Source organism: Toxorhynchites rutilus, chromosome 1, assembly GCF_029784135.1.
Source record: "Toxorhynchites rutilus septentrionalis strain SRP chromosome 1, ASM2978413v1, whole genome shotgun sequence".
NCBI lineage: Eukaryota > Metazoa > Arthropoda > Insecta > Diptera > Culicidae > Toxorhynchites > Toxorhynchites rutilus.
Window position 1 is genome coordinate 22,638,135 of NC_073744.1, and position 12,568 is coordinate 22,650,702.

The window sequence follows — 12,568 nt, forward strand, 5'->3', positions numbered from 1 at the left end:
TTCGGTATTTGGCAGTGAATACCGAATACCGACGGTGACGTTTTACGTTTGATCGTTGGAACTTACGGAAGAAAAACTATTTTCCTCCCATGGTGAGATCCTTCTTTACACGACGACACACGGCAACAAAAGATCTCTTGCGACAACAGTGAACACCAAGCGGATACGCGCGTCACGATCAGCAAAAAGAAAACGGGATATACTCACGGGTCCCGCGTAGTGATAGTGTTATAGTGTTTCAGAAGGAAACAGAGAGAAGAAAAAAAATTAACACGTACAAAATAAAATAAAGAGCCGTTCCGCGGAAAAGGGGGAAAAAATATCGCACCAACGCACACGGTGGTGGTGTTTCACACACTTTGTGCTCCACACTCGGTCGGTCCGGAGGAGGTACTTGCTTTGACTACACTGCGGTCCAAACTGAGTTTTTCGCTGGCGAAGCTCGCTGCTTTTCGACAAGGTTTGGAGTGGAAAATTGTAGCGCGCCTCGGCTCGGTCGCAGCCGACACACACGTTGCACGCGAGCGGGCAGACAGAGCGATGTGGATTTGAGCGAATCGAAGAATGAGAGAGGGAGAGAGCGATGCGACGGATGTGGCAATGTCACATGCTTGGAGTGAGTCGATACAATATGGGATCGTGCAACACAACGACGATTAGTGGTGCCAGCAGGGCCCGAAATCTTCGAAGAAGAAAAATGAAAATCGACTATTCTCTCAGCAGCTTCGCTTCGACTAGGACTACTTCGGCATTCGTCGTCTACATGATTTGAATTGACTAGAAAATTAATTAACGCGCGTTGAGAGCGAGTATGACTGATAAACTATTCTGGGAATGGTTATTCTAGTTGACGTGACTAATGAATACAAATCTGCCTCTTCATTCAACCTGACTTCAATCCACACTTCTACTCCCTCTGACACGAGTCTCGTTACCCGCGTGCACAATCTTATTTTAACGTCCATATAAAGTGAAACGAAAACTCGTTTTCTGATGCAAAAAAGTAGTTACACCATTAATGGACACTTTGAACTCAAATCAACGAGCTTAAACATTTACCAGATATGCTATAAAGGTCCTCGCGTTAGTATCAGTAAATGGAATGTAGAATAGCGTGAAGTTTGGGAAGAATTGTGAACAAAATTTTAGTTCACTTTGTCTCCGAGCTCAATTTTGTGAAAAAAACATACAGAAAAACGGATTTATATCAACAAAATTCACAAAGGGCCTGTCCAGGTATGGAAGTAAAACGTGCCCCCAAACCAAATCATCCGTTCTATGGAAAATATTGTATAGGGTACTAAATAAGAAATTTTGCGTTACGGAACCGTTTGGTACATCACGCCACTCGGGTCCGCCAACCTACGGTCGACAACGTGGAGCGTGCAGCGTCAGCAGTATGCAGTCATAAGAGGGCCGCGAGCGCATGGCTCGCCCTCTTTTTCGCTGTGCAGTTCTTGTGGAGCACCGGTGGTGCCGTGTGATTAGTGATAAGTGAATAAATTGTTGAAAGTAGTTAGTTTTTAAAAGTGTTTGCATATCACGATTCCCATAAGTGGTGTCAGAAGTGGGATCGTGAGGTGTTAAAATAGTGGAAGATCCCGCCGCACGAGTAACCAGCCGTCGAAGGATCACCCGGATGCTGCAAACACAACCGTAAGTGAATTACTTTTCAACATCTAAAACTCTATTATCAATCATGCCGGAAACAAGAGCCAGTGAACTTGAAGCACTCAAAACAGAGCTTGAACAGCTCCGAGCATTGGTAGTGGCCAGGGAGGGCAACAAATATGCCATCCCCGACCCTATTAAAAATATGTCGGAATTTTCCGGAAATAAAAAGGAATTGGCAAGTTGGCTCAAGGAAGTCAACGAGCTTTACGAAATGTTTAAAATAAAAGGCGAGAACGGGCAACCCGACTCGCTTAGCTCGATATATTTGCGGGCAATAAAAAATAAAATCAAAGGGGACGCTCGCGTGATATTATGCGCAAATGGTGATCCCGATACCATTCACGGTATCAAATCGGTTCTCATCGAACAATATGGGGACCAGAAGGACTTCGCCACTAATTTGTCGGCGATGTTCCATTTGAAGAAAGGAGATAAGAATCATTTGAGATTCTTTAATGAAATCAAAGAAATTAACACTAGGCTAAAAGCCAATCTATCCTCGAACCCGTTATCGGCTCGAGAGGTAGTTGATGTGATAACAATCACACGATATTTGGACAACATCGGAGAGCCCCTGGCCTCCATTATCAGGCAATCGAAACCAAAATCTTTAGAAGAGGCATACCAGGCTGTATGCACTAATCAAAACGCGGAAAGTAGAACGAAACCCGCAAAACAAATTTTCAAACAGCACAGTAACCCTAGTAGCAGTGGTTCTGGTGGCTATAATAATAACAACAACAGCAACAGCTCTTACAGAGCATATGCCAAAGAAACGAACGCAAAAACTGCATTCAAACGACCGATTCAGCAATTTAAACCGCGCGTGGAACATAACACCAACGAGGTTGACGTGGATAGTGATGATGATGATGACGATGATGACAATAACGCGACCGAGTGCGAAGTGCAAAATACACGCGAAGTAAATTTTCACAGAGGAGAGGAAGACCAGACAATAACTTGAACAATTTCATTCCTTACATTCGCTACCGATCTAACAAGGGAATCTTAAAATTCTTGATAGACACAGGTGCGAACAAATCGTATATGAATCCAGAACATGTGGCAAACGCAAAAGTGACTGATCAGCCAGCCATCGTCACGAACAAAAATGGAAAATTTATTTTGGATAAAGTGGTGCACGCGAATCTTTTTCCGAAAGATGTCAACAGAGCACTACCATTTCATGTGTTTTAATTTCATAAATTTTTTGACGGGCTCATAGGGTACGAAAACTTAGCAGCCTTGAAAGCCGTGATCAATACAGATAAACACGAGTTGATTATTGGGAAATCTACGTACCAATTTTACCGGTATTTCCCTTCTTCCATGAATTTTCACGAAAATTTCGAAACTTTCATGAAGATTCCAACTTTACAAGATGGAACGTTTCTAATCGAAGATGAGCTTAACATTACTGCAAATGTTTCAGTCCAACCGGGACTTTACTTGGCAAAGAATAATAGTGCGATGGTTCATGTACATTCAAAAGGCCTACCGAAGCCTATATTGTCGAAACCATTCGAAAATAAAGACTTTCTTATAAAAACCGATAATCCAAAAGAGAATTTGAATTTCCCTGCGGATCATCTAAATAAAGGGGAGGTCAAACTTCTTGCAAAGACCTTACAGCCATTCAAAAGCATCTTCTTCCAGGAAGGTCAAAAACTTGCCTTTACACATCAAGTAAAGCATAGAATAGAGACCACCGATAACAAGCCAATACACCAAAAGACATATAAATATCCGTACCATCTAAGAGAAATAGTGAGTGAACAAATCCAAAAGATGTTGGATACAGGCATTATTAGAGAGTCTTCATCTGCCTGGACTTCTCCTATTTGGGTCGTACCTAAGAAGGTCGACAACTCAGGTGCGAAAAAGTACCGCATAGTGGTAGATTACAGAAAATTAAATAAAATCACACCGTCTGATCGGTATCCAATACCGGAAATCAGCGAAATTTTGGATCGTCTAGGAAATGCGCAGTATTTCTCTGTGCTCGACCTGGCCAGCGGGTTCCACCAAATAGAGGTAGACCCAGCTGACATCCCAAAAACGGCGTTTAACGTCGATCATGGGAAATACGAATTTGTGCGGATGCCGTTCGGATTGAAGAATGCGCCCGCAACATTCCAACGCCTGATGGATTCGGTATTACGGAAACATTTAGGTATTAGATGTTTCGTCTATATGGACGACATCATAATTTTTTCCAGCTCTTTGGAAGAGCACATGAAAGACATTCAAAAGGTTTTAAAAACTCTAAAGGAAGCAAACCTTAGAGTTCAGTGTGACAAGTCGGAATTCCTTCGTAAAGAAGTTGAATTCCTCGGTCACGTGGTTACTACGGAAGGGGTTAAACCTAATCCCAAGAAGGTTGAAGCAGTGAAAAACTGGCCTCTTCCGAAAACCCCGAAGGAACTAAAATCCTTCCTTGGAACAATTTCATACTATAGAAGATTCATTCCCGACTTTGCTAAAATCGCAAAGCCGATGACAAGTGTGCTTCGTGGAAAAACCAAATCCATAGAAATTACTCCGGAATATGAAAAAGCCTTTACTGAATTGAAAAATATAATGAGTTCGGATCTCTTATTGCACTACCCCAATTTTGACGAGCCGTTCGTTTTGACTACGGACGCGTCAAACTTTGCGATCGGGGCGGTCCTCACACAGATAGTGAATGGAGGTGAAAAACCCATTGCCTATCTATCAAGAACATTGACAAAGGCGGAAGAGAAATATTCTGCCACCGCCAAGGAACTGTTAGCTATCTATTTTGCAGCTAAAAAGTTCCGGCCATATCTGTATGGTAGGCAGTTTACCATATACACAGATCATGAGCCTCTTACTAAGGAAATCAAGTTAACAGATGCTACAGGACGAGTGACTCGCCAACGGCTATACCTGGAGCAATTCGATTTCCAGTTGGTTTACAAAAAAGGAAAACAAAATGTAGTGGCCGATGGTTTATCCCGGATACCACGAGCTGACGAATCTGAACTAAATATTCAAACCGTTTTGCAAAACGAGCTTTATGAAAATGACCCGATATATGGACCAGAAATAATTAACAAGTTTAGGAATCAGCTGATAATTAATGTGTCAAACGATCCTAGAAAATCGGCTCACATATTTTATTCTATATTTTCAGGTTACAGCAGGCATACTTTCAACCGTGGAGAATATTCCGAAGATGAAATCCGAAACATTCTTAAAAGTTATCTTTCCCCGACCATATCCAATGGTATATTCGCTCCCCTAGAGATTGCACAATTGTGTTCTAAAATAATGAAAGATCAATTCAAAGGCATGAAAGTACAATTTTGCAATCTAAAACTCCCTGATCTTATTTCTAAAACTGATCAAGAGGAATTTATTCGTAAGAGCCATAATTTTAACCACAGAAGTTGGAAGCTCACATACGAGGAGATTCGTCAGTCAGTTTTCTTCCCCGATATGATTACGAAGATCAAATCATTCGCAAAAAATTGTGAGGACTGCAAGTTCGCGAAATACGAACGACGTCCCTTCAAAATTCCAATAACTCGAAGAGCATATGACAAACCATTAGAGAACATTTTCATTGACGTATACGTCAAGGAGGGTGAAAAATTCCTTACCCTTGTTGACGCATTTTCCAAATTTGCCCAAATTTTCAAAATCCAGAATGAAACGGCGGATGAGTTGATCGAAGTAATTACAAAATACTTTAAAATTTTCGGCCTACCAAAAACTATAACATGTGATCAAGCCACATCTTTCAGAAGCTCAAAATTCAAAACCTTTCTCCAAAATCAAAATATTGATATACACTTTGCCAGTACTAGTAACAGCAATGGCATTGTCGAGAGATACCACAACACGCTTTTAGAAATGTACATGTCAAACAGGAGAAAACTTGAAGAACTAACCTTATACGAAGGGCTCTCCATAGTAACTGCCCTATATAACGATACCAAACATTCAACTACGAAATTAAGACCTAGGGATATAATTTTTGGAAATTCTCATTCATTGAACCCGGAGGATATAAATACACAGAAAGCAAAAATAATACTAACTGCCAGGGAAAATATTGCGTTAGAAGCGAGGACACACAATCAGAAAAATGAAAGTCAAAACAATAAAGAATATGAAAACCTCACCATCAGTGAAGCTTTAGTTAAAGGGAAAGGAAAGCCGACCCCTTACATCAATAGATTTAGGCCAATTAAAATCCAAAGTCAAACCAGCAAAACTGTAACAGATGAAAAGGCTATCAAAATTCACAAATTAGATATGAAAAGAGCTAACTAAAACAACACTTTATATTTTCTTGCAGAATACTGTGGCTCCTTACGCTGGTAGGGATGGCCACTTCAGACTTGAGAATTCATACCCTGGATCAGAGTCCGATCATTATAGTTCCGTTAGGACCCGCTAAAATAAGCACTAGTTCTCTGCGAATTGTGCACCCCATAAACTTGACCTCAATTGGAACAATTGTAGAAAACTTTAACACCGTTTCTATGGAGAGATTGTCGAATCAAACGCCTTTTAAGTCAATAGTTAAAGCAAAATTAGACAAAATAAACTTGAGTTACAACCGAATAAAACCACTACGTAGGAGAAAACGATGGGAATCTCTCGGAAAGGCCTGGAAATACGTATCGGGAAGCCCTGATGCAGACGACCTTAAGATTATAAATTCGTCATTAAATTCATTAATTAGCGAGAATAACAAGCAAATAAGAATCAATAGTGCTTTCGATTCACGAATGAGCAACATTACAAAAGCAATTAACGTCATACTGGAAAATGAGGAAAATGTAATACATTCCTTAGAGGGCTTTGATGTATTAGAATTAATATTCAAAATTGATGAGCTATTATACTACTTTGACATAATCGAAGAGGCGATCACACTAGCGAGACGGAGTATCCCAAGCAGCCGCATCATTCACCTCGACGAATTGGAAACCATTCATCATTCCCTCATTAATGACGGTTTCGGGCTTAACTCGGTCGATAGCATACTTAGTACTGCCAATGCCTACGCAGTATTAAACAACGAAATTTTCATGTACATACTGAAGATACCCAGGATCAAAAATGTACAGTACACCCTCAACTTCATTGAACCAGTCATTGTAGATCACCACAGAGTCCACCTACAAACACAGTTTTATTTGAAAGGACAGAAATCATTCATGTTAAAAAGCGCTTGTTCCAAAGCCAACGCCATGTTTATATGTTCCTCAACGGATCTAGAACCTTTGACGGGTTGTATGCAACAATTGGTCTCCGGAAATACAGCAGAGTGTCCCATAGAACGCACCTACGGAAACAAAACTATTCGGAAAATCAATGATGGCAATATAGTCGTCAATGCAATCAATGTAACACTTTCGTCAAACTGTTCAGTCACCCAACGCACTCTACAGGGGTCGTTCCTAATCCAATACTCAAACTGTACACTGAAATTGGATGACGAGGAATATGTCAACACAAACATGGAGATACAGCCGTTCATACCTACCACGGGATTGAAGGTAAATCCAACCAAACTGTTTAACCACATTCCGTTGGAACATTTACAGGAGTTACATATGGAACAGCGTAACCATATCACACACCTTAACCTGACAGCCGAAAACCTCCATTGGAAACTTCATTTCCTGGGATGGATAGCATCCGTAATCTCATCAACTTTACTAATCTGCATACTGGGTTCATCCATAATCATCGTTTTGAAATTCGCCGCCTGGAAGACACTCCTTACCAACAGCAAACCAGAAGTCATCGAACAGGATACCATCGCATCAACCGAGGCCCATCCCGAGTCCAGAGAGGTACCGCTGATACTTCAGCAGTAGACGAAAGCCGAGGACGTCTTTCAGCTAAGGGGGAAGCCGTTACGGAACCGTTTGGTACATCACGCCACTCGGGTCCGCCAACCTACGGTCGACAACGTGGAGCGTGCAGCGTCAGCAGTATGCAGTCATAAGAGGGCCGCGAGCGCATGGCTCGCCCTCTTTTTCGCTGTGCAGTTCTTGTGGAGCACCGGTGGTGCCGTGTGATTAGTGATAAGTGAATAAATTGTTGAAAGTAGTTAGTTTTTAAAAGTGTTTGCATATCACGATTCCCATAAGTTTGATTATTTTTTGAATCCCTATACTGCCGTTTTACGCATAGTTGTCCCATGATACTTTTTGACGATTTAGACTTTTTTTCATAAAACGTTGGCTTTATACATAATCTTACGGAAAAACCCAAAAAAAATCACATCACATCAAAAAAACAACATCAAGCTGAATTGTCCCATGCTGATATTCTATGATATTCTATTCTGTCCCACCATGTATTTTTTGTAGATCGATATTTGTCGATATGGAATAAGTCGGTTCAAGTACAAAAATTTCATGTCACACTTTCAGCAGGCCTAATGCACTCTTTTCTGGTTTGGAAGAACGAACTAATTCTCAAACAAATAACAAAAAGTTTAACAGAACACGTGTACACCTTGTTAGCGAATTCCTAATTCGTTCTTCATAAAACGGTGTTTCTATGCATAATCTTTCGAAAAAACACAAAACAAATATTGTTTGTTCCCAGTGTATCAAAAAACAACATCAAGTTCAATTGTCCCATATTGATATTCTAGGCATAACAGTCCCACCATGATTTTTAAACCCGTAATCAAGCTCGATTGATTCAGTGAGGGGATCTCATCACATTTCATAAAACAATAGTATAGTGCTTATAAAAAACCCGGTATATTGCTAAATTGAAATGCTTAAAGCTTTTGGTAGACAAATATGCGCTTAACTTTGATTGCGTTTCTCTCAGTTGTTGATTTTGGAACATGGGACAGCTATGCGTAGAACGGCAGTATATTGATCGTCTGAATCGGTCAAGTAGTTCAACAGTTATGTTTTTTTAGAAGCCATTTATGAAAAATAGGGAAATGGAAATGGGCACCCTAATGAAAAAAAACTAAACTAATGTTTTGTGAAAAGAAACAAAACTACCAAATTTCACAAATATCTGTCTCAGTGGTACTCAACCTTTTTACGTAGGACTACGTCTAACCGGAAGTTATAGGGGATAAAATGAAAATCTAGGCACTGAACATGCATGGAAAAACGAAAAATTTAGATCGCTTTTAACTTGAGCATTTCTCAATAGATCGCAAAGATGTTTACATCAATTGATAGGGAAATTTTCCAAAAGCGAGAGCTGTGTTCATTGTTGTAGTTACTTCCAATACAACCGATTTGGTTTTTTTTGTTTCCGTTCTACGAAAGATGCTGAATAGTATAATTTGTGGATTATTTGTTGGGGATGATGTTTTTGGGAGCGCATCTAGCACAATGAATAACATTTTATTTTTCTTGAGATAAACAATTGGATAATTGTGAAATGTCCCCTTGTGATTCTACCGCTAATCGAATGAAAAAATACTAGGTGTAGGTTATAGCTTTGATACAATCGCAAGGTTGACGTTGAAGTTCCTTTGACTTAGTTGTTTGGAATTGCATTTAAATCAGTCCTGAATGAATGAATATTTTGAAAAATCTCTGAACAGTCGAAGCAAATGTAAGCATAGAGCTTATTTCATGCGTATTCTGCGGATGCGTTCTGAGGTGAAATTTTTTTTGTGAAAATTTGAACAATTTCCTATATTTGACATGAATTTTGTAGGTATCATAGTTTTTATGTTATAATTTTTTGTGAAAAATTAGGGAATAAAATTTGGCTTTTTCCGAAAAGTAGTCTAATTATTTTTCGAATATTTCAAGTATGCCAAGTTGCTTAAACGACCCATGTCTTTACACCCACAACGTTTCACTGCTATCTGAAATGGTGCTGCCAACGGCCAGTCGAGTTGGCATGAAATTCGTCCATATGATTATTTGGTTAGTTTTTCTAATTTGGTTAGAATTCTAATTTATTGTCTGGAAAAATTGTTGAAAATTATAAACAAATTCATGAAGTTTCATGACAATATAACTCGACAAACTTATTAAAAGAGACTATTTACTATAAAAACACAATAAGTCTATATAAATAAATATGTAAGGCAAAATCTGTTGGTAAGCGGAAAACCCGAAGAAGGGATGGTCCGATTTAGCCTCCTGTATTTTGTTGTATTCGTCTCTTCCCGTAGATCAATATAGAGGAGAGAAAAATAGGAAAATCCTTAAGAAAGGTCGGAAAATCCGGAAAATTGAATTCCCATATGTTCGAAAATTACATCATAATAAGCGTTGTTAGTCCATTCGATATTTGCGCTATCGAAATTGATCTTCGTTCGTAACTGTATATGGATTTTCAGGCGAAATAGCGCATTTTCATATAAAAATGGAAGGCCAAATGTGTTGTTAAGCGCAAAACCCGAGGAAAGAATGGTTCAATTTGAGTCATCTATATTTCGTTGTATTCGTCTCTTCCCGTAGATCAATATAGCGAAGAGAAAAATCGGAAAATTCGGAAAATTGAATTCCCATCTACAATTAGCTAAGCGTTGTTAGTCCTATTTTGGGCGGTTCGTCGGGTCAGCTAGTTAGAAATATATTTTTAAATATCTCGAGAATGGCTGCATTTCTTTTTGTTCTAAATCACATTAGGATTCATAATAATGATTGTTAAAATACAACAATTCCAAGTTTCGAAAATTCATAAAAATTCGATGTTCCACAAAGATTATCAATAATAGTTTTACCATCTTGTACCCATTTTTGAAATTTTCTATATGACTTCTATTTGATATGATTTTTTTTTTTATGAATTAGAAAATATATTTTAGATATTGCATTTAAACTTGTAAATAAAAAAAGAGTACAAATTTGCTCAGTGTAAATTTTTCACATTTGGACATCAATACTCTATAACTCTCTCTGAGACACTATTGCGGTAGGACTCATAGTTTTTGAGATATAAATTATCGAAGGTTTCTCTTACTAAAATCGAGACGCCCTTTTTCAAAAGTTACACTTGAGTCAAAAAATTCCCAAATGCTGTGGAAAACTCATAATTCCTCCAACCCAAACGTAATACAAACTTTCATTCGAATCAAAAATACTCTGGTTCTGTCATTTGTCGATTTCATTTGGAATTGCTCACATGACTTCTATTTAATTTGAAAAATATTAATTAATTTAATTTGGAAAAAAAATTAAATTAGAAAAGACAATAAAGAGCTTTTTTATTTTAAATCATATCATGATTCATAATTTGCGACTAAAATGAATGTTAACATACAAACATTCGACATTTAGAAAATTCATAAAAATTCGATGTTCAAAGTTTGTCAAAAATAGTTTTACCATCTTGTACCCGTTTTTTAAATTAATTTTTTACATGACTTCTATTTTATATAAAAAAAAGATATACTTTTTTGAAATTGGAAAATGAAGTTTTTTCTGTAAATAAAAAAGTACTATTTTTTTCTCAGTGTATATTTTTTCACGTTTGGACATCAATACTCTATAACTCTTTCTAAGACACTATTTCGGTAGGACTCATAGTTTTTGAGATATAAATTATCAGAGATTTCTCTTACTAAAATCGATACGCTCTTTTCAAATATTACACTTGAGTCAAAAAATTCCCAAATGCTGTGGAAAAATCATATTTCCTCCAACCCAAACGTAATACAAACTTTCATTCGAATCAAAAATACTCATGTTTTGTCATTTGTCAATTTCATTCTCTATATCGATATTAGTTCTTGAGAAACAAAATTGTAATAAAATTATCGCAACTGGCAACAGAAGTCCCCGCCGACCAACATTCCTTCTTCGTCCAGATCATTCATACAAAAACTGTAATCTTGAATGGAAAATACCTATCGAATCAATGCCTCATACATTGATGTGCGCGTCGCGATGACGAAGTTCCAACATAACACTGCACCTATGCCTCTCCCGAGCGCAACGTTTCGCTCATTGTCGTCGCGTCGCATTGAGTGCGAGAGAAAGAGAGTGAAGCAAAAGATGTCATATGCAACACCTTCTCCCATTCTGTCGCGCCTCGTTCTCTCGCACAGTAAAATTGCCGCGCAACATTGCTACATGTTACAAAATAAACGAGTTTTCCTCCTTCCTGTCAGACCTCCTCTTTTTCCAGCCCCACCTTTGGCCGCGTCAGCTGGCACAACTGTGGCCTCGCTAAAAAGGGATCCGTCTTCCTCCGTACGCACCAAACAAACACGCGTAGCGATTATTCAAACCCACACACACAAACACATTGCAGTCGCTGAATTAGTCAGTGTGTGGTGGAATTTCAACATTTCTCACGAATTTTATCCAGCCTGCAGACGACGAAGACGACGACGACAACAGCGACGGACGTTGCATCGCTTTCTGATTGCTGCTACTGCTGGACGACGAGCCTCCTCTCTCTCCTTCTGGGGTGGGCGGATGGTATACGTGATGGGGGTCGGGTGGATATTGCCGGGGCTTAGGCCGATATGTCGTCATACTCTTGCAAAAAAAAAACGCACGCAAAAAATGACGAAGGTTTCTTATTATTATCTTGCTTCGTGTTTCGCGATGGCTTGGGGTGGTTCCCGCGGAAACACCGACATCAACAACGACGAATCGCCACCAGCGCTGGCCGCCTCGTGAAAGTATGTATTCCACAGCATAGAAACTGCAACACCGGTAAACGAGTGAGCGCGCGATGACGGCGCAATTTTTTGGGCCGACCGAATGGGGTAATTACGTTGCGAATCGCCGCCACAGGGTGACTCGTCGCGCGCGCACAGTAACGAACCCCGGTCCGGCGCGGTGTCCAGCGATTCGCGAAAGAAGCTAGGTGGATTGATTCCCGGTGAAAACCTTTTTTTGTTTGTTTGTTTGTCCAGTTTTGTTTATTGCCTTCTTCGTCCGGCTGATCCGCT

The 12,568-nt window shown here is 39.3% G+C and overlaps 2 protein-coding genes across 4 annotated transcripts in view; one reads left to right on the top strand and one right to left on the bottom strand.

Moving 5' to 3' along the window:
• LOC129779369 (protein similar) overlaps positions 1 to 12,568 on the bottom strand; it is a 355,482-nt gene that overhangs the window by 76,853 nt on the left and 266,061 nt on the right. The gene's annotated exons all lie outside the window — the stretch shown is intronic.
• On the top strand, positions 1,361 to 7,782 carry LOC129779382 (uncharacterized). Of its 2 annotated transcripts, XM_055786828.1 has the most exons (3): positions 1,361 to 1,656; positions 6,005 to 7,214; positions 7,312 to 7,486. In XM_055786828.1, the coding sequence occupies exons 1-3, from the start codon at positions 1,640 to 1,642 to the stop codon at positions 7,351 to 7,353; spliced, it is 1,269 nt and encodes a 422-aa protein (XP_055642803.1). In that variant the 5' UTR covers positions 1,361 to 1,639; the 3' UTR covers positions 7,354 to 7,486. The 2 variants fall into 2 exon arrangements, with proteins under 2 accessions (XP_055642803.1, XP_055642795.1); XM_055786820.1 differs by having other exon boundaries at positions 1,369 to 1,656; positions 6,005 to 7,782.